At 39.2% G+C, this 23,659-nt stretch overlaps 2 protein-coding genes across 3 annotated transcripts in view; one reads left to right on the top strand and one right to left on the bottom strand.

The window, feature by feature from the left end:
• The window catches only part of LOC140204230 (cationic amino acid transporter 3-like), a 158,463-nt gene that overhangs the window by 38,352 nt on the left and 96,452 nt on the right, over positions 1-23,659 (top strand). The gene's annotated exons all lie outside the window — the stretch shown is intronic.
• Positions 877-22,895, bottom strand: yipf6 (Yip1 domain family, member 6). 2 transcript variants are annotated; one of them, XM_072270763.1, is made up of 8 exons: positions 22,710-22,736; positions 20,465-20,574; positions 19,446-19,574; positions 15,070-15,148; positions 14,023-14,065; positions 8,849-8,974; positions 4,406-4,581; positions 877-2,776 (listed from the first exon to the last, which is right to left on the bottom strand). In XM_072270763.1, the coding sequence occupies exons 2-8, from the start codon at positions 20,495-20,497 to the stop codon at positions 2,658-2,660; spliced, it is 705 nt and encodes a 234-aa protein (XP_072126864.1). In that variant the 5' UTR covers positions 20,498-20,574; positions 22,710-22,736; the 3' UTR covers positions 877-2,657. The 2 variants fall into 2 exon arrangements, with proteins under 2 accessions (XP_072126864.1, XP_072126863.1); XM_072270762.1 differs by lacking the exon at positions 20,465-20,574 and having other exon boundaries at positions 22,710-22,895.

A 23,659-nucleotide genomic window follows, 5' to 3' on the forward strand; every position in this document is an offset into this window, starting at 1 on the left:
GCACAGGGGAAATCTGGATCTCTGTCCTAAAAATACTGTTGAAGAAGATGAAGGTCAGTTTTGCTAAACAAGACTGTTAATTAAATTGGAGTTCATCAAGTTAAAAGAAAATTGATGTATAGATCTAAATGAATGGTGGAACACACTCAAGGGGACGAAAGAACCTTTCTAGTTTCCAAGCTCTTGAGTAACAACATACATTCAATTAGCGGTTTTCCACACATAGACAGGTTTCAGGGAATAGAGGTTTTATTCCCTCCAAAGGAATGTTACTCTAGTTATGAGCTCTCTGTCCCATGTTGCCAAGTCTCTGTTCTAAAGTGAGATCTATACAAATTTAGACATTATGGAATGGTTGTAGAAACAAGACGTGCCAGTGGACAGCAGAAGAAGCATCATGCTTATTCCCACAGCTGTTTTTGATCTTTACCTTGTTATTTCCTCATTGTCAAGTAGCTAACCAACACTCCTTTAAACATATTTTTAGAAGCAAGATCTATTATCTTTTCACATAAAGTATTCCAGATCCAAACAACATGTCCTTCCTAATCTCCCTCTAGACATTTTAGCATTGAATTTTAATCTTTGACATCCTAACCATTTTTTTCCTCTACTAATTCCATCAAAACAGGGATCATCTTAAAAACATTTTTTAGGCTACCTTGTAACTTTGCCTGCCTTAAGGTTTCCAACTTCCCACAGATGAAATCATTTATACTTTGGAAACATCCAGATATATCTCCTCTGTATCCCTTCAAAGGCCTTCACATCATTCCTGTCTGGAGTGTCCATATTCCAGTTGTCTATACTTCAGTTGAGGATTTACTAATACATTTACAACACAGTTTCTTTATGTTTCAACATACAATGGCAGAATGAAAACAAATAATTTGTTTATTTAACAACTGCGATGTACTTTTAAACATTTTTCAGTTGTGCCCTTATATGGTATGTTGTCTTTCTATTAGAAGTTTGCCATTTCTACATCCTTCAGTAGTTGAGCTGCAGAAAAATGTAACAATCCCTACATTACTCACCAAGCTTCCGGTTCCAAATTATTCTGATATTAGTTTGTTAATTAGTGCCTATAGAATACTGAAACAACTGATAAAATAAATCAATGCATACAAACAAAACATGTAGTGTATGTTCTAGAAAATAGTTAGGAATGTTAACATATAGCCCACTTCGTACACTAATGAAGGAAGTGATAAAACTTCCAATTTCAGATCTTAGAATCTCCTACATCAGATTTGCTCTGCTCTAACAACAGTTCAGAGACATCTTGTACCTGTGTGGCATTCCCCTCATTCCCGAAATCTCTGAGGAAGTTCCAACTTCAAAGTTAGATTAGCATTGTGCTTTATACTCATGAAGTTGAGATACTAAATTGGCACCCCAATACTAATTACACATTGATCCTCGCAACAACAAGAAAGATGTGACTAGTAAACCACTAATGCATGATGGGTGTGTTACTCAGCTCTTCACTGTGACCCCGTAGGTGAAAGGAGAAACTTTCAATGATTTCTTTTCTAAACTTGCACAACTGTCTTAAAAAATGCCAACAAAGTGGTTCTATTGGACCAGTGGGGTTGGTTTTGCTCTATATTATTCAAGGTTTCTCAGATTCTCATCTGAGAGAACTTTCACTTGATTCAGAAGAGGTGATAATTAAATTGTATGACTAAAATTGTACAGATTTTTTAAAATTCCAATCCATGAAGGCAAGGATGATAAAATTTTCCAATTTCCATTCCATTGGTGTTGAATAAAGCCTCCACTCCAATTATTTAACCTGGTTCTGTATCCAGGAAAAGTTCATACTTTTTCAACCTTGCTCATAGCACAATGGCACCTCCAAATGAAAAGTTCCATTCTCAATTTATCCATCCTTAGAAGGCACCAAATATTCACAGGATATAGCTATGTGCAACCAAGATCCTCCAACTCATTGTAAAAATTTCCATTCTGTGTACGAACTAAGGTAATAATGCTCACCAGATTTATCACTTTTCAGACCCTATCCTGACACTTCGATCACTGACATCACTAGATGTTAAACAAATTATGGATGACTTCCCACTATTTAGTTATTCACTGCAAGGCCAATAATACTATGTACTGGCGTATCAGCTGCAGTCAGTTAGTTACCTTAGTTTGGATCATGATGGAAACTTGGATCTTAATTATCTTTATGTTTAGCTCGTCATGTATTTTGGGAAATCTCCAAGAAAATTCCTACAGAAAATTTAAATCAACCTTTTTAAATACGCCTTCAATTAACACAATAAATTAAAATACTTTGGAACTAGATTTCAAATCAAGTTAAATTCCGTCACATTTGAGGAAAAAGATAATATGCATAGAACCAAAAGAATAATATAATTCTGATCTCTAAGAGTCTCTAACTGCAGTTCAATTCCACAGCTTCAATTAATAAATTTCCTCAGGAGTCCACAAGAGTTCGGTTAATCACCTCTTTTACAGATTGTAAGAATCACTGTACATTCGATAATATACAAACTAAATATCAATGACTCTTGATCTCCTTGCTGCATAGCGAGCTGCCTCTCAAATAACCAGTCTCCAAAAACCATACAGAAATGATTTGATATCACTTATACTTCATCGTCCTCACTTTCAAGATAACTGCCTCATGCAGATGCATTGGAGATGATCATCCAACTGATCACAAAGTAGAAAAGAAATATCGGGTAAACAGCAAGGGCCTTGCGATTAGGTGGCTGGCTATCAGCTAGAAATGCTGTTGAGGCTAGAAGAGAAAGGAAGCAAAATGAGAACATACATATTAAAGAAAAAAGCGACAACTCTAATTTTATTTTTATTAATTTTGACCAAAAAGCCCTACCAAGAGATAAACCATGCAAAAAATGATGGATTTGTTTATTTATTGAGAAATACAGTGCAGAACAGGCCCTTTCAATCCAATGAGCTGCACCACTCAGTAACCCACCTATTTCATCCTAAACAGAACAATTTGCAATGACCAATTATCCTACAAACTGGTACGTCTTTGAAATGTGGGAGGAAATGAGAGCATCTTGAGGAAACCCACCCAGTTTTCTGGGAGAATATACAAACACCTTACAGACAGCACTGTAATTGAACTCTGAACTCTGTAATAACATTGCACTATGCTACCATGGTGCCCAGAGACAGCAAATGGTAGATGTCCAAGTTTTAGTCCTGGCAGTGAAGTAAATAGCTTGTGTTTTATTTGCCATATAATTTTTCTGTATACCTAATAATATTATTTGTTTCTTTAATATATTTCAACTTTTTCCTCAATCTATCACTTTTATTGAACTGTCTTCAAGTGGTGGATCAACTGCTGGGGAAGTATCACAAGCACTGCAGCACTCCAATATATAACAAGTTAACACTGTTCTTTAAGTGTAGTCAGGGGCAGCACATAACCTGCTGGGAGTACTCAGCAAGTTGAGTAGCATTAGTGGAAGAAAATAAATTGTTGATATTTTAGGTCAAAACCTAGTAGCACTGAAAGGGAAGAGGCCAGATGACAAGTATAGAGAGAAAAAACAGGAGTGGCAAGCAAGGACTTTTTTCTATCTCTTTCTTTGCCTCCATCGTCACTCACCTCTCACAATATTCCAACTGCAACCTCGTTCACCTTCTCTACCTGGCACTATCTACTTGTCATCTCACACCTTTCCATCAATCACCTTGGATTCCTTTCTTGGCATTCCCCCCTCCTCTCTATACTGGCTATCTCACCTTTCCACTCTCAGTCCTGATACATTTCTATTTTGTAAGAAGCAGAATTAAATTTAAGGCCAATTTTGTATTTCATTCTGTGGAAGGAACAGTTTTAATGTAATTATTTCCTTCTCAAATTAAACTTTTCATCCATATGCCAAAAATGTGGTAGTTACTTTCCATAATTTAAAATCTAATCTTTTTTGGAATGTTTTGATAATTCAACTGGATTATTGCTTTATTGTAAATTTCCCTTCCCTCACTGCTCATTAAATTGGGGTTTGAATGACAAATTTTTTATTCATCAGTTTTAAATCCATCATCTATTCCAAGCTTCCCAAACTAAATATTGTAGTTTTGATAAAAGAAACCAGTTAGAATACAATAAATTTTGATAGCAGTTATTTTCTTCAGTTTACTCATGATCTTTATCTCCCCTCCCCAAAATAACCTAACTGCTGGGAATCCTGTCGAGGCGGGGGAAAAGCATCAAAGTGGGAAATCAGACCTGATTCTATTTTGTTGTGATGCAACCATAACAAAATACACACCCACAGAGCGTCATCACAGGTCTGACTTCCCACTTTGATGCTTATTTAGCAAAGCTCAATATGTCTGTTAACTTACTATAATGTCCTGGTACTTAAAGAAGGCAAGTACTTACCAAATGTTGACCAGCCAAAAGCAGCCAGCACGACAATAAAGCGAATTATGACCACTGATACTGGGATTTCTGATGTACTTGAGTGTGGAGCCAGCCGAATGAGAGAGCAGATTATCAAAGCTACTGTGAGTGGTAATATGCAATAGCCCAGCACACAGAGACTTTGAAAGAAAGAGCTAGGAAGTTAAGAACAATAAACTTATTAGAACTCCACTCTCAACCTTTTTCAGAGCTTCCATTACATTTTTGTTTTCAGGGTGTGCCCGGTATGTTTTTTAAAGAAGAGTCTTTTCATTCGTTTAAAGTTATAAGAACATTTTTTAAATTATCCCTCCAATCTACAATCGGCATTGGAATACTTTTGATCATGAAAGGCAGTGGAAAATGGGATGGGAACGCACAGCAAAAATTCCTGATTGAAGAATCATAAAAATGATAACAGCTTGGGAAGTTATTAAAGCTTCAGCAACACCAACACAGGTAATCCAATTTCTCTGCCCTTTCCCCATAGTCCTGCCATTTTTTTTTTAAATTATTGACTTAATCCCTCTTGAAATCCCTTACTGAACTTGCCTTTACCAATCTGTCAAACAAAGCGATCTAACATTGCATAAAGATGTTCTTCTTCTTCACAGTGCCATTTTTTGCTAATCATTTTAAATAAGTGATCTCTAGTCTTTCTAAGTCTTCCACCAAAAGGATCAACTTCTCTATCAAAATTCTTCATTATTCAGTATCACTGCTTTCACATCTCTTCTCAACTTTCATGTAACAAGAAGAACAATCCAGCTTCTCCAATTGTGCTCAAAAACATGAACCAAGCCTTTGGAGCCAGTCAAGTAAATATTTCAAAATCCTTCACGTCTTCCCTAAACTGCAGTGGCTGAACCAAGTTGTGACTAAACTTTCATACTAAAAAAGGTTCATTATAATCTCCTCCCCTTTGTACTCTGCCTAAATTTACAAAATCCAGAAGCCCAGGTGTTTTATTTAAAATGCCCTCCTACCTTCATACATATTTCTCCATTTCTCTACCAACTTTAAACCTGTATCCTTTCACATTACATTACCCAAAATTCACCTAGCACTGCACTGTATTAGATTTCATCTGCTACATATCTGCCAGTATCTCCATGTATCATTATTTTCACCACACTGTACCACATTTTGTTCATCTATCCAACTTCCATTTATTTATGTGCTGCACACCCATTTATCAAATAGAAGAAATCTCTTAAGATTAGTGTGAAATAGTGCCTAATTGTCTAATTGATGTTTGCTCAAAGGTGTTTGCTGCTGGAGGAAAAAAACAGAAAAAAGATACAGACAATATAGCTAGGGTAGCTTTATGCTAGTACCGATTGGTGGCAGTAGAAAGCAGAATAAATTAAAAAGTTGTATAGTACAGTACCTACATACGGCCACACTGTGGCAGTGTACACAATTTAACCCACAGTCTCCAAATGTACATACAGTGGCCACTTTATTAGGTACCGAATAAAAGTGGCTACTGAGTGCATAGTCGTTGTCTTCTGCTGGTGTGGCCCATCCGCTTCGAAGTTCAATGTGTTGTGTGCTCATAAATGCTCTTCTGCACACCAATGCTGTAACGCGTGGTTATTTGAATTACTGTCACGTTCCTGTCAGCTTGAACTACTCTGGCCATTCTCTTCTGACCTCTCTCATTCATAAGGTGTTTTCACCCACAGAACATCCACTTCCTGGATGTTTTTTGTTTATCGCACCATTCTCTATGAACTCTAGAGAATGTTATGTGTGAAAATCCCATGAGATCAAAAGTTTCTGAGGTACTCAAGTCACTCTGTCTGGGACCACCAATCATTCTGCATTCAAAGATCACATTTCTCTCCTATTCTGATGTACGGCCTGAACAACTGAACTACTTTGACCATGTCTGCATGCTTTTATGCATTGAGTTGCTTCCACAATCGGCTTTTTAGACATTGCAGAAATCAGCAGGTTTACAGGTGTACCTAATAAAGTGGCCACTGAGTGTACATCTCAAGGCAAAGTGATCAGATGACGAATTTCAGTAATACTGGTTGAGGCAGTAAGTTGGGTGGTAGGGCAACAAAGCAGACAGCACATCGCCTCACGATGCCAGCAATCACCTATCCGGCTCAATTCACGCTGCTGTCTTTAAAGAGTTTGTATGTTCTCCCTGGAATCGTGTGGGTTTCCTCTGGATGCTCCAGCTTCTTCCCACATTCCAAAGAAACTGGGTTAGTAAGCTGTGAGCATGCTATGTTGGTGCCAGAAGTGGGGAGTCACTTGTAGGCTTCCAGTAACAATCCTCGCTGAGCATTTTACTGTACTTTGTTGATGTTTCAATATACATATGGCAAATAGAGCTAATCAATCAATAATCAATCGCAGGACCATTTGAACAAAGGGACCATACGCCCAGAATTTCATCCCCAGTCACGAGATCAATATCAATGGAATAAAATTAGAAGCAGAGTACAATACTCTGATAGTTTTTCTTATCATCTATCGTGACTGATTTTAAAGTCTCATTTATAAGATATTTATTTAATTTATTTACTTACTGAGGTGCAGCATGGAATATGCCCTTCTGGCCCTTTGAGCCAGCTGCCCAGCAAACTCTCAATTTATTCCTAGCCTAATCCCGGGACAATTTACAATATACTAATTAACCTACCAACCGGTACGTCTTTGGACGGTGGGGGGAAACCGAAGCACCCAGAGGAAACACGATTACAGGGAGAACGTAGAAACTCCTTACAGACAGCGACAGTAATTGAGCTTGGGTTGCTTGTACTATCAGGTGTTGTGCTAACCAAAGTTGACAATGCAGCACACCCTCAGTACCAGACCTAAGTAACCTAAGTGCTTATATTTACACTACTGTCTAAACCCTCAAGCAGATCACTTGGGGCTGAATCCAATCTTGAATCAAGTTAATAGGTATTATCTACCAATGTTATATCATGAAAAAATGTACAAATTAGAACACATACTCACTTTATTATTGACACAAACATTGTGGGATAAGATCAACTTATAACATTAATTGACATCTTTTGTTTTTCTATGTTTCCTGCAGCAAGTACCATTATCCTTCAACCCTCTTTTCCCTAGTATATAGATCACTAATTAAAAGGATATGTACATCTAGCCTTCAACTAGAACACTTCCAGATCTTGCTCAGTTAACTACTCAAAGGAAAAGCAGTCTCTCCAGTCTGTGATATATGAAATGTTGACATTAATGGCACTGGTAGGTGCTCAGAACCAGTCAAAGCAACAAAACAGAAACACATTTATTTCCACCTTTAACAAAGCAAATATCCAAAGTTCATCATAACTAAGAGAGGTGGAGGATCAAGAAGTAGAGCAGCTACAGAATGCCATTTCAGATAGGGATGCCAAGGTCGCCCAACTATGGAAAAGGCTGGCAAGGATGCATCTGAATCAGATGATCAAATGGAGCTTGAGGAATTGTTGGAGAAAGAAAACAACGAATGGCTGTAAATAAATTTAGAAATCACAAGAAATTTAAATTCATCAATGATGAGAAACAGAGTGTAGGTATAGAAAATGTTCAAGATTTATATTTAGATAAACTGTGATTATAGAAAGTAAAGGATGTGAGATCAGTAAGGAAGAGACGAAGAAATAAAATCCAGATGTGATAAAAATGTTTCAATAGTGACAGAAAAAGCAGAGCAGAAATATTTTCTTGAGGGCTTAGATAACTCTGCCCCAAGTAATTTATTTCCTGTTTTTAAGCTGATCTCCTAGACCACATACCAACTCGTATACTGCAAGAACTGGTAAGCAAGGCCTTACAAAGGTAATTCTCAGATGCACAAGAGCATTCACTTGAAATCCTGCATGCTTTGGAAAAGCACATGCTCCTCCTTGGCATAGCTCAGTATTTTTGCAGTTCCTTTTTTTTGTGTGGCTGAGTCTTACTGCAGCAAAAAAAAAGGCTTAATGTGATATTATTAACTGGTACCCAAGCCATTACAAATAAATGAAACAGAACCTATGAAATTTTACTTTTTAAAACAGCAAAAGATCAGAAAATAAGTCATTGAAATAACGTCATACCAATATAAACACATGGAGTTAATATCGTATGTAGGATACCCCTATGAATTAGCATTCACCCTGTTGTGTTACTGTGCCATACAGATTAAAAATATCAAAGAATGAATCCCTAATCTGCACTTAGCGTGATACAGTGCAGATAATACTTCTGAACCTCAACACACCCAGAGGGTGTGTGGGGGGGGGGGTGGGGGGAGATGGGGAATCATATCCAAAATCTCCACTCCCAAGGACCAAAAGAACAACCATTTGACTACTTAAGAAGTGCTGGTGCCTGAGGAACAGCAGTCAAGTGACATTTGGCAATTTTATAAAAGATTAGAAAACCTGGAGGAAAAAAACTCACATTGTGCCACCAAGCAGCTTGGAGTTTAATGTAATGACGACTGCACCGAACCAGACAATGACAAACACCTCAGCAAACTGTGGGCCTCCATCATGTTTACTTTCAACAGAGCTCCCCTGTAACAACCTGCAAGAGAGATAAGAGATCACAATGCAGCCCAAGTTGCATCTTTAGAAATTAGAGAGTTTTTGTAAACCATGGATGTGGTTAAGAGTTAATTAAAACAGAGGACCCACAAGCTTCCTGCAGTTTTTCAAGCAAGCAACTGAATGCAATTAATAGCAATGCTGACATAATTGACGTAGCAACCATAGAACTGAAATGTAGAGGGAAATTTTCCCTGGAAGGAGTTCAATAGTTGGAGATATAAACAGCACCTGTGCAAGGCAGAAATGATAAGCTAGAGGCACACGTAGATGACACATGCAGAACACAAATACTTGACACAGGACAGGTCAGACAACAAATTCAACTGCATATACAAAAAAGCTGCAGGGAGGGTGATAAACAAAACAGTGGTGAGCCTCAAGGATACACTTTTGTCCTTCAATTACAATTTATATTAATCACCCAGAAAAGCAGATAATATGTAAGGTATCGAAATTTATTGCTACATGAAAATAGGTAGGGGTAATTTTGCAGTGAGGATATTTGGACTTTGAAAACAACACTGGGGAGAAGATACAAAAGCCTGAAAGCATGCACCACCAGGCGAGGAGAGCTTGTTACCATACTCTTGAATGGACCTCTTGCCCAATAAAATAGACTCGTGATCTCACAATCTACTGTGTTATGATCTTGCAACTTACTGTTTACTGATGCAGCACTTTCTCTGCAAATTTACAGTTCATTCTGCACTGTTGTTGCTTTAACTTGTCCTATCTCAATACACTATGTACAATGCCCAGAAAAAATATTCACCCCCCCCCCAGAAGTTTTCATGTTTTATTGTTTTACAACATTGAATCACAGTGGATTTAATTTGGCTTTTTTTTATACTGATCAACAGAAAAAGATGCTTTCATGTCAAAGTGAAAACAGATCTCTACAAAGTGACCTAAATTAATTACAAATATAAAACACAAAATAATTGATTGCATAAGAATTCACCTCCTTTAATACGACACACCAAATCATCACTGGTGCAGCCAATTGGTTTTAGAAGTCACATAATTAGTTAAATGGCAATCTGTTTTTCGCAACCTGTGTGCAGTCAGGTTATTTCAATTGAATGTAGTAAAAAAATTGAAAGACCACCACCTTGTATTCCGTTTGGGTAGCCTCCAACCTGATGGCTTGAACATCGATTTCTCAAACTTCTAGTAATGCCTCCTCCCACCTACCCCCTTCACCTTGTCCTCCTCTCTCATGTTATTTTCTCGCCCGCCTATCACTTCCCTCTGGTGCTCCTCCCCCACCTTCCTCTTTCTTCCATGGCCTTCTGTCTCTTTCACCAATCAGCTTCCAAGCTCTTTGCTTCATCCCTCCTCCTCCAGGTTTCACCTATCGTCTGACGTTTCTCTCTCCCTCCCCACACCTTTCAAATCTACTCCTCAGCTTTTTGTTTTCCCGTCGTGCCAAAGGATTTCGGCCCAAAACATTGACTGTACTTTTTTTCCCATAGATGCTGCCTGGCCTGCTGAGTTCCTCCAGCAATTTGTGTGTGTTGCTCAGATTTCCAGCACCTGCAGATTCTCTCTTGTTTGTAGTAAAAATACACCTGTATCTGGAAGGTCCAACTGCTGGTGAGTCGGTATCCTGGCAAAAACTACACCATGAAGACAAGAGAACACACCAAGCAACTCCATCAAAAGGTCATTGAAAACCACAAGTCAAGAGATGGGTACAAAAAAATTTACAAGTCACTGAATATCCCCTGGAGTATTGTTAAGTCAATCATCAAGAAATGTAAAGAACATGGCACAGCTGTAAATCTGCCTAGAGCAGGCCATCCTGAAAAACTGAGTAACTGTGCAAGAAGGGAACTAGTAATGGAGGCCACCAAGAGACCTATGGCAGCTCTAGAGGAGTTTCAAACTTCACTGGCTGAGATTGGAGAGACAGCACATACAACAACTGTTGCCTAAGTGCTTCACCAGTCGCAACTTTATGGGAGAGTGGCAATGAGAAAGCCATTGTTGACTAAAACTCACATGAAATTTCAGCTGTTTGCCAGAAGGCATGTTGGAGACTCTGAAGTCAGCCGGAAGAAGATTCTATGGTCCGATGAAACCAAAATTGAGCTTTTTGCCCGTCAAAACTAAATGCTATGTTTGACATAAGTCAGACAACGCATGTCACCAAAAGCACACCATCCCTACCGTGAAGCATGGTGGTAGCTGCATCATGCTGTGGGGATATTTCACTACAGCAGCCTTATGAGGGTAGAGGGTAAAATGAATGCAGCAAAATACAAGGATATTCTAGAGGAAAACCTGATGCAGTCTGCAAGAGAGCTGCGACTTAGGAGAAGGTCTGGTTTCCAGTAAGACAATGACCACAGGTGTAAAGACGAAGCTACATAGGAATGGCTTATAAACAACAAAGTTAATGCCCCAGAATGGCCTAGTCAGAGTCCAGACCTCAATCCAATTGAGAATTTGTGGCTGGGCTTAAAAAGGGCGGTTCACTCATAATCCCCACGCAATCTGACAGAGCTTGAGTAGTTTTGTGAAGAAGAATGGGGAAAAAATTGCAGTGTCCAGATGTGCAAAGCTGATAGAGATCTATCCACACAGACTCAAGGCAGTAGTTGCGGCCAAAGGTGCACCTACTTAATACTGACTCGAAAGGGGTGAATACTTATGCAATTCTACGTTGTTCCACCACCAGCCAGGTAGTGCATTGCTCCTACTTAGCACTCCTTGTACTTAAAAAAAACGCATGTAAATCTTCTTTAAACTCCACCCCCATCCCCGACCTTAAAGCTAAGTCCTTTAGTATTTGACATTTCCATCCTAAGGAGAGAAGCACTCTGACTATCTACCCTGGTTCTGCCACTTAGCCTTCAACTCTCCAGAGAAAATAATCCAAATTTGCCCACCCTCTCCTTATAGCTGATACTCTATAATCCAGGTAACATCCTGGTGAACCTTGTCTGCACCTTCTCAAAGACTCCATGTCCTTATCGTAAAGCAACAATCGGAACTGTGTACAGTTGTCCAAATGTGGCCTAACTAAAGTTTTACCCAGCTGCAACATAACTTTGCAACTTTCATATCCGGCATCTCAACAGATGAAGGCAAGTGGGTCATACATTTTCTTTACTACTCTAATTTTTTGCAACTTTCATGAAGTTAAGGAATTGCACCACTAAATCCTTTTCAAAGCTCCTAGAAATTCTGCCATTTATTGTATATTTTCTTCTTAAATTTAACCTCCCAAACAGCAACAGTTTATACTTATCTGATCAAACTTCATCTGTTATTTCATTGAACACATTAATAACTGATCTATATCCAGCTGAACCCTTTGATAACTTTCTTCACTATTTCCAACGCTGCCAATTTCTAAGTTGTTTGCAGACCTACCAATCAGCCCAAGTACACCTTCACCCAAAAACTATGTCCCAGCATCAATCCTCATAGAACACTACTGGTCATAGACTTTCATTCAAAATAATACCCTTCCACCAATATCTTCTGAATTCTATGGCCAAGCCAATTTTAAATCCAATGTCCCAAGCTTCCATGTGTCCTATGTGCCTAGATTTTCTGGATCAAGTTACCATGAGGGACCATGCTAAAAGTTTTACTGAAGTCTATATATACAATAACCACTACCCTACCCTCAACAATAATCTTTGTCACCTCCTCAGAAAAATTCAGCTAAGTTTGTAAGACAACACCTCCTCACATAAAGCCATGCTGGCTATCCCAGAAAAGTCTAGGCTTTTCTAGATGTTAGTAGATCCTATTTCCAAGAAGCAACTCCAGTAGCTTTTCTACTACTGATGTAAAGTTCACTAGCCGTAGTTTCCTGATTTGTCCCTCTTAAACAGAGGACAACATTAGCCATTCTTCAGTCACCTGAGACCTTGTTTGTGCCTAAAGAGAATACAAAGATTTCTGTCAAACCTCCTTTCTACCCTTTCTACCCTTTCTCAATAACCTGAGACAGATCCCTTCAGGTACTGGCTCTTATCCACCTTAATACTCTTCAAGAGATCCAACAGCTCCTCCTTCTTGATATTTATAACCCCTAGAATATAGGCATACTGATTTTACTATCCTCTACATCCTTCTGCTTAGTAAATACCAATGCAAATTTGGTTAGTGCCTCGCCGATTTCCTCTGACTCTAGACACAAGTTCCTTCATTCATTCTTGTGTGGTCCTACCCTCTTCTTAGTTATCATCTTGTTTTTAAAATATGTATAAAATATCTTGGGATTCTCTTTATTCCTACTCACCAGAAAGATTCTGTGTTCCTGTTTAGCCCACCAGATTCCCTGTATGCTCTTTCCTGTTTTCTTTATATCTCTCAAAGGCCCTGTCTGATTTCAGCTTCCTGGAACCTGCACATTTCCTTTTGGCCTTTAGCCTCCACGAGAGGGTAAGATTGCAGAAATAGGGTAGTACTGTTGCAAATGTACAGTGCGCTGGCGAGGCCACACCTTGAGTAATATGTACAGTTTTGATGCCTTTATTTAAGATTAAAAAAACTAGAACTGGAGACAGTCCAAAAGTGATTCACTTGGCTAATTCCTGAGATGAGAAGGTTTAGGAAATTATATTATTTAGAGTTTAGAAGAATGAGGAGTGCCATTGAAACATATAAAGCCTGAGGGAGAAAAATAGCATAAGTGTCAAGATCTTTCCTGAAATGGCAGAATCTCAAATAAGGAGCTGTGTTTATAGGAATTGATATTTAAAACGGAATTGCACAGGAACTTCTTTTTGTAAGAGGTATTGCACCTCTAGAATTCTCTACTGCACATGGCTGTGGCTGCTAAATCATAGGGAGCTTTTGAAGAGGAAGTAGATAATTTTTAAAAGCACAGAATTAAGGGATTTGAAAAATTGGCACGGAAGTGTTGAGACCTGGGGCTGACCATTTTGAAGGGTGGAGCAGGTAAAGTGCCGACAGCCCACTCCTGCTGCCAATTCATGTTCCAATGTGACAGAGTCTAGATTCAATATATTATACAAAGACTTATACCAGTGTATTACTTACATTGCTAACAAAACACATAGTATGAGAGGACCCCACAGATCCCCTGTAATGAAGAAACAGAAGAGTTACTCATAATCATATATAGTTTCTATAAAGTCAGCAATTTAATAAACTAGTCAAAATCAAAATCATCTCCTTGACAACTTAGATGTTAAAGACATCGCCTGTTTTGTTATTGGAAAGATTCCAAACTCTGTTTCCAAACACAAGGAGCCAATTCAACAACAAATTGGTGAAGCCTAGATAAATATTTCACTTCTGATCCCAAACATTTCCAAATCCAAGACATGCTTTCTTTTTATTTAACATAGCTGATTAGTTTGGAGCCAGATACAGAGTAAATTCTCATTCTAGAGATTCCTACAAAATGAGCTCTATATCCTCTGTGAGCAAATTTCAAACTATCTGCATTCTCCTGTTACCCAATCTCTACTAATTAGTTCACACAATACAGATTCCAGTCAGCCATTGAGATAAAATAAATACAAAAGAAATAATCCAGCTATACAAATACTTGAAGTTTTCACACACTTATGCATATTGGTCTCATTAATAATGTGCACCACATTAACTCATATTATTTTATAGAATGTACAGAAAAAGACATTGGGCCAAAATATGTTCAATGATGTTTACGCTTCACTAAGTACCACCACACTAATTTTCATCCAATGCTATTGGCGTAATAATGTATTCCTTCCCCCTTAAGATACCTAGCTTACCTTTAAAAGCAGCTTTCATAGCTCCCTTCCACATCCAGTTTCTTTGACCTGGATGACCACTGCACTGCGCATTCCATGGTGTTGCTTTCCAAAAAGCACTAAATATTATTGATACTAATCAACCTCCACTCACCCATTATATTCCCCCTTACCCAAACCTACTCAGCACAAAGTCAGTAATGTCAAATGTTAACATCCTATCAGAAGGAAATAAACTTTGTGTATATGATTGGACATTACATTTACCCACACAATCAGTGCAAAAGTCTCCTTTCCCCTGAACGTATCCCAATGTATTCAGTCGATTTTGTTCAAATGTACTCACAGTCTCTAAGGAGAGTACTGCTCTTTCTAGGATACATAACATGGACAAATTTCTTCCCAACAGCCTTCAGATCTCGCATCTGAGAAACATAAGAAAACATAATATTTAATTGAAGGAGTATTTGGAATCATACCAATACATACTGTATAAGTCAAACATAGCTATGACTAAGAAAAACATGTTCATTACAAAATGGCTTACATTTTTTAAAAAATCCATAAAAAGTAAAATCTAATTTTTACATTAGAAAAAGAAAAGGTACAATCATAAAGATTAATGAAATATGAAGTAGCCACTTGGCCCACCAAGCTAAAAATAGGCATTGCTTTTATCTATTTAGCAACTTGGCAGCTTTTGATCCAGAGGTTATGGCTCCTCAGCTGCATATCCAGGTACTTTTTATAATGTAGTGAGGATTTTGGCCTCCACCAAACTTTCTGACAATGAGTTCCAAGGCCCTCATCACCTGCCAAGCAAATACTACCTCTTATTCTTCCACTAATTAACAAATCTATCCCAATTACTGACCTCTGCTAAAGAAAATAGCCTAGATTTTATCCTGCCTTAGCCAGAACAATTCACTTTGAAGTTAATAACATACTGTAATTCCAACATTAAAACCTATAATGCAATTCTAACAATACAAAATAACATATAAACTCATAATGAAACTATTCAATACTTAAATACATTTCCTTAAACAGATAAATAAAGTCTTGCATATATTTTGGCTCCTTTCAATTTCAGGGCTTCATACAGTGTTTACAGCCAATGAAGAGCTTTGGAAATGACATAATGCAAGAAACACACATCTCAAACAGTGAGATACATCACTAAGAAACATCAGTGAGATACTGGCTGCTCTATTTTTTTTAAAAAAGAAAAGGAATTTTAACAGCCAGTACAAATTTACAGGTGATTACAGAATTTGGCTCCATGATTTCTCTTGCTCAAATCATCACTTACCAATCAACTCTACCTCACCTGGTTCCAAAATTATTTTCTATACACAATCCTGAACGAGTAATAGTCTCCAATGCCTTTACAGGGCTGAAATAGAAATTATACCAGTAGGATTCTTAGCAACAAGTCTCCACCATTACCACATCAACTTCACAGGCACTTCCTTCATTTCTTAGCTGGTGGTGTACCACTTAATTTCCAGCTTAATAAAGATGTACTTTTAAAATAAATCATACTCCTCACATTTTGGCCCATTCAGTATCAGCTCCCTAATGTCCAAATCCATACTTAACATTTTCAAGGTACATATCCTTCAAAGTCCTGTTCAGTTTTTAATCTTACAAAATCAAGCTCACCTAGCTGCAGCCACTTCCTGTGCTAAGTAAGCTTCAAGTACCTCCCATAGGCTCCAGGCATTACTTTAGTTCCAGCATCACAGCTTATCCCAATACTCCTTACTTTCTCCACTACACAGGAAGAACGACAATTTAACTTCTCTTTCCAACAGCAAAGCCTGAGAAAATATTTGAAGGTACATTTGTCTGTTCCTCCGATCAACCAGATACTGTTGACCTTTTATTCAAAGACAATCTCTGCAAAACATTAAAGATAATTTCATGTGACAAACATTAAATAAACAAAAAGCAGTTAACTTTCTGATAAATTAATAATGTCGTTTATTAAATTAGTTTAGACTTATTGTGTATAAATCTTTTTTTTAATATCAGCTTCCAAGTCATTTCTGGGTTTCTACTACTTCAGATAAATAATCTACCTAAATGCCTCCATACAGGAAGCTGAGCTCCATCCAATTTCATTGCAAAACTCATTTGCTCTATCTTTAACTGTAGGATTTAAATGAATTTCAATTACCAAGATTCAGGGGAAAAAATTATAATTTCTGTACTGTAGGGAATCCAGTATTTAAAAATTAAATTGATCAAGTGACTAATCCTTTAACTACCATGGCATAGCAAAGTAAAATCCTGTTGTCTATTAGTTATACTTGTCTTAAGGTTGCCATAGCTGGGGGGGAGTAGTGGGGATAAGCTCCTGCTACCTATTAGATGCTCCCAGTGGTGTGAGTCTCAAATAACCTCTGACAACCAAGTCCAGCCCCTGCCCTTCATGGTTGGCTTAAGTACTAGGCACTGCAGAACTGTTTCTATTGACAGGAGAAGAGGCAAAGACAGGTTACTACTGCCTTAAAACTAATCATTTTGGGCAGATGGGGCTCAACAACAATAATTGGCAACTCATCTTGGAGAAGAAAAATTCTGATCTCAAACCTCCACTACCTTCAAGTTCAAAAGTTAGAAGTACAATTTATTATCAGAGTACATACATGTCACCACATGCAATGCCGAGATTCTTTTCTGTGGGCATACTTAGCAAATCCATAGAACAGTAATTGTGAACTGTAAACATTAGGAATTGTTAACTGTGAACAAGCTGTGCAAATGCAGATATAAATAAATAGTAATAAATAACAAGCATAAAATAACAATATAACAGAGTCCTTAAATAAGTGCAGCTACTGCCTTTTGTTCAAGAGCCTGTTGGTTGGGGGTAGTGACTGTTCTTGAACCTGGTGGTGCAAGTCCTGAGGCTCTCATACCTTCTACCTGAAGGCAGCAGCGAGAAAAGAGCATGGCCTGGGTGGTGAGGATCTCTGATGATGGATACTGCTTTTCTACAGCATCATTTCATATAGATGTGCTCAATGGTTGGGAGGGTTTACACTTGTGATGTACGGGGCCGAATCCACTACCATTTGCAGGATTTTCTACTCAAAGGCACTGGTCTTCCCACACAAGGCTGTAATGCAGCCAGTCAACAACACATCTATAGAGGTTTGCCAAGGTTTTCCATGACATGCCAAACTTCTGCAGACCTCTGAGGAAGTAGAGACGCTGTTGTGTTTTCTTCACAATAATATTTATATGATAGGTCTAGACAAGGTCCTCTGAGATAGAGACAACCAGGAATTTAAAATTACTGACCCCCCTCCACCTCTGATCCTCCAGAGATTACTGGCTCATAGGCCTCTAGTTTCCCTCTCCTTAAGTTTGCGATCAGATACTCGGTCTTATTGACATTGAGTGAAAGGTTGTTGTTAATACACCACTCAGCCAAGTTTTCAATCTCCCTCCTGTATGCTGATTCATCACCTCCTTTGATACCCTGCAGCTATACCCACTTATGGGGTAGGCTTCAGGAGTAAATGCCAAGGAAAAATCCGGAGCTGGAGTCCCTAAGGCAGTGCTATGTTGAGTTCAATGCCGACTGGCAGCTCCTGCCACAGTGCTGGTGCAAAACTATGTTCCTTTGGGTTCATCAGCTGCTTGGAGAGCAGGAGCCTGCTAAATGGGCAACAGTTTGCTCTTTATATTGTACTGCCTGGGCTTGCTTCGACAGCTAGGACACAACATCCACAGTCAACCCCATTCAACAGGGGCTGGCTATTAGTTATAGCACTACCAACACCAAAAGCATACAAACATACGTTTCTTAAACTTATATCACATGCCCAAAAAACTCTTTACTCTAGTTAACCAAGTTTTAGGGGTGAAAAAGGTAGGCGGGACAAATCAATGAAAGCTAACACTATTTACAAACAACTGAAATATTCTAGAAACAGAATCATTACTGTAATTTTTTAATTAATTATTTTTGTGAAAACATATTTGGAGAAGCTTCATAACAAATAAAAGACCAGTTATAGTCATAGAGTCATAGAAAAGTACAGCACAGAAGTAGGCCCTTTGGTCCATCTAGTCCATGCCAAACAATTTAAACTGCATACTCCTGCACTGAGACCATAGCCCTCCATAACCTTACCATCCATGTTCCTATCCAAACTTCCCTTAAAACATTGCTTGCATGCACCATTTGTGTTGGCAGCTTGTCCCATGCTCTCACAACCCTCTGAGTGAAGAAGTTTTCCCTCAGGTTCCCCTGAAACTTTCTACCTTCCACCCTTAATCCATGACCTGTAATTGGAATCCCACCCAACCACAGTGGAAAAAGCCTGCTTGCATTTACCCTATCTATATTGAGAACACTGTAGATAATAAAACTTGTGCAGAAAGTGTTAACTCTCAAATGTTGACAAGAGCAATGCAGAGTGTAACTCTTCTTCTACTGTTATCTATGATGAATTAGCTAATCACAACAACAATACCAATTGCAACTTCACAAATGGGATCTTTGGATAAGAATAGAGGGGAAAAAGTGCAAGACCTACTGTAAATGACCATTTCCCAACAATGCTTGCTGGATTTTTCTGTGTGTGTGAAGGTTGGATATTCCCCATAGCTAAATGGTTGCTCATATGTGGTCACTTGAACAAGATGAAGCAATATCCAAGCATAAGTTACCATTATCAGTAAAAGAAGTGCAATTATACTCACAATTGTTTCCTTCACTGGTTCATCCAGAGTAGAATAGTCGTCTTCCTGGGACTGGGAATTAACAGGAACTGTGATTTGCCCCTCCACCGGGACATCATTTGATATCGATACATCAGCCAAATCTGAAAACTGTAGTACCAGAATTAGGTTATCTTCATATTATCTATTTACAACCCATTAATCAGTTTTTAGTTACCTTCCTTCCCAAATCCAACCCTATGCCAGCCTAGAAGCAATTAGGTTACCTCTTTGATTAATGTTTTTCTGATCAATTTTACACCAACATAAACACAATTCCAAGTACAGCCCAAGGCTTCAAAATTCTACAATTCACTTTACATAATTCAAGATTTGTTAACTGACCAACAATGACTGGAGTTACAAAAGCAATCTACAATGAGAGTTCTGTTTTCCACTGAATAATTGCTCGTACTAGAATTTTGAAGAGCAAGGCCATCACCAAAAAAAGTCTGAAAACAAAGAATTTAACAGAGAAAAGCAAAAGGAAAATCAGCTGCCATGGCTATAAAAGATTCTACAGTTTAACACAAAGCATCACTAAGCAACATACCACAGCATATCCCCAATACAGTAGATTCTGATTAATTGGGATGCATTGGGACCAGTATATTTTAGCCCAATAAAGCAGCTGCCACAATTAGCTGAAATTTCATGGAAATCGTTAAAAAGGTATAAAAAGGCAAACTACTATTTAACTTAGTGACAAATGATGTGCTTATATGAAATACAAAACAAATCATAACACTACCTATGCTACTACAATACTATAAAACTGTATATTAGTTCCTAGTAGCTATCGATGGAGGAATTCATCTGGTTTCCACGGAGGGATAGCACTTCTGGCGAAGGAGCTTGTTGTGACAATGCTATGGCAGCTCACTCATTTTTGGGCACCACCAGACACAGCTCTCAACCGTGGCTCCAAGTAGCTGTTTGCATGCAATAGCAGCTTCAATCGGCAACCTAAACGAGGTGAGCGTAGCCGGTAAGCCTCATACCCAGGTGAAATAGGGACATGCCTGTCCTAGCATATGAAGTCAGGTCTGGTGGACTGGACGGATAAGATCAACAATGAGATTCCACAGCAAAGAAGGCAGGTGGTGCGACTCTTTGGAGAGAGCAAATGGCATAATTAGGCACAGAAGAAGTCATGGTTATTCAGTGCAACCAAGGAAGACCCCAGCTTGTGACAACTACTTGTAGCACTGGACCCAAACTTCCAAAGTCGAGAGAGTGAGTTAATATTTAGTTGAAGTGCCCCAGTAGCTGCTTATGTTAATCCAGATGATAGACTAGACATAAAAATGGTGTAGGAATTTGCATAATTTTTAACCTGTACTTATCTCAGCTAGAGCGGTGGTGGAGATGCCTCAGCGCATCCGGACTCTAATGATAGATATCTATAACAAGAAGCAATCTATCAACCCCAAAGTATTTACGGCTAGTCATTGTTGGTCAGCATCTCATTTGTATTCATTCACCCACCACGGGTTTTGTAGTATTTACCATCAACGTCTAGCTAAAATCTTTAAATCCATTTTGAAAATTGGAATTGCTCAAGCCACCGCATCATTTTGTGAGAAGGAAAACATCAAACCAGAACAATCTTTGTTCTGAATTCTCCAAACACAAGCTTTCTCTCTCATATTCTATGGGCAGTACAGTAATGTAGTGGTTAACACAACACTCTGCAATACAGGTGATCTGGGTTCAATTCCCGCCACTGCCTGTAAGGAGATTGTACATTCTCACCATGACCATGTGGGTTTCCTCTCAGTGCTCTGGTTTCCTCCCACAGCCCAAAGACATACCGGTTGGTAGGTCATTGTAAATTGCCTGTGATTTGGCTAGGAATAAATTGGGGGAATTACTGGGCGATGTGGCGTGAAGGATTGTACCTCGATAAATAAATAAATAAACTTATTTATTTATACTTCTTAATCTTACCCCTTAATTCAACGTCTACCTCTGCAGCATGCCCCAGCAATATGCTGGAGCCGCATCTCTGTTTTTAAAGTCACATTCTTGTCTACTTGACCAGCAATCTCTCTACCATAGCTGGCCCTAACACACATGACAGAATGCTGATTCTGCATTTCAACATTATTGTCCCACAGACCTTGATGAAGAAACTCCTACTCCTCGGTCTAAAAACACCAACTGGATCTTGACTTCCTAAAGAACAGAACTCAAATACATCCCACGCAGTCAAGAAAGCTCACCAACATCTCTACTTTCTGAGGAGGTTGAAGCAAGCTAGATATTGTACATCCATTTTCACATCATTCTACAGATGCACAGGAGAGAGCATTCTAACAGACTGCATCATTGCTTGGTATAGAAACTGCACTGTGGTGGGCAGGAAGGCTCCACAATGGGTAGTCAAAACTGCCCAATATATCACTGGCATCGACCTACCCACCATCAAGGACATATACACAGAAAAGGGCTAGTAACATCTTGAAAGATCCCACACATCCTGAGAACAGACTGTTTGTCCCACTCTCATCAGGAAGGAGGCTAGTAGCATCCACACCAGGACCAGCAGACTCAAAACCAGATACTTCTCCCAAGCAGCAAGACTGAACACCTCCACTCACTTCCAGCATTATTTTATTATTTCCTGTGAGTCACCTTATGTACAGCCTAGCGTCACTTTATGGACATAAAATCTATGTACATAAGCTCAAGTATTTATATTTATTGCGTGTTTATTATTATTATTATTATTATTATTATTGTTATTGAGTTTTTTATCTTTTGTGTTTTTTTGCTGCATTGCACCTGGGGTAACAATTATTTCGTTATCCTTACACTTGTGTACAAGAAATGACATTAGACAATCTTGAATCCTGAATACCAAAACGCACTATTCACGGAACAGACCTGACAGTCAACTTCTGGGCAGGTGCCGTGGCAATTCACAGCGTGGGGCTGAGAGGAGTCACAGGGGTCTCTATTCACTCTCCCAAGACTCCTGCTGGAAAGAAAAGTGGGGAGCACTGAGGTCGAGCTCTGCAAACTCACTATCGTGATAAACCCGCCGGTGGGAGCTGCAGCGGGGGCAGCCATGGAAAGGGTAACCCGGCAACAGCATTGCGCCTCCAGGGGTGGGCGAGTCAGGTCCCTGAGGGCCTGCGGATCACCCTCCACCCTGGCTACATCCACCCCAGACATCGGACAATCTATCTCGCTTCATTCCTCCGCTGTCCCTTTAAATATTTCGCTTGGTCACTCACTCACCAGCGGTTGTTTAGATTCACTCTCCGCCTCGGCCATTTTAAGCCCAGCTGACGTGGAGTCCACAGGCAACGTCATTACCGCGACGATCGGTGGTACCCAATCATTGTGACGCCCGCAGGTGCGTCATTGAACGCGCGCAAACTTCGTGGTGTTCCCTCCTGAGCGAACGATATGAGTGTTTGTGTTTACCGTGGGTGGGAAATCATGTCTCCTCTCTAAAAAAAACACAGGAGATATCTGTGTGAGGAGATGCCGTGGGGGCAGTTTCATTCATGGCTATAAACGTGCGCAAAATAATACTCTGTAATTAGCTTTACAAAACAATGCTGGAAGCATTCGGGTCCTATCTGCGGGGAAAGGAAAGGTCAACCTTTCAGAACGGAGACACTTCGTCGAACTAAAAGAAGCATGCAAAGCCACAGGGAGGGTGAGAGATAGGTGTGTTTTCCTGATCGGATAAAAAACTGGGTTACCATGGGGATAAGACGTAAATACGGTTATCTGGATAATGAGGGAACGTGGGCATTAAGAGGGTGATTACACACACACAAAAAAACTGGGGAAAAGGATGTGGGAGTAGTGGAATGCAAAGCAGTTTCACCAGGTCAGTGGGTCCGGCATCCCAAGCCTTCCACTGAAGAAATGAAAACAAAAATAGTTTATATTCCAGATCGATGACAAACTGAAAAATAAAAATGAAACATAGAAACATAGAAAATAGGTGCAGGAGTAGGCCATTCGGCCCTTCGAGCCTGCACCGCCATTTATTATGATCATGGCTGATCATCCAACTCAGAACCCCGCCCCAGCTTTCCCTCCATACCCCCGACCCCCGTAGCCACAAGGGCCATATCTAACTCCCTCTTAAATATAGCCAATGAACTGGCCTCAACTGTTTCCTGTGGCAGAGAATTCCACAGATTCACCACTCTCTGTGTGAAGAAGTTTTT

This window comes from Mobula birostris, chromosome 10 (genome assembly GCF_030028105.1).
Source record: "Mobula birostris isolate sMobBir1 chromosome 10, sMobBir1.hap1, whole genome shotgun sequence".
Classification (NCBI taxonomy): Eukaryota; Metazoa; Chordata; class Chondrichthyes; order Myliobatiformes; family Myliobatidae; genus Mobula; species Mobula birostris.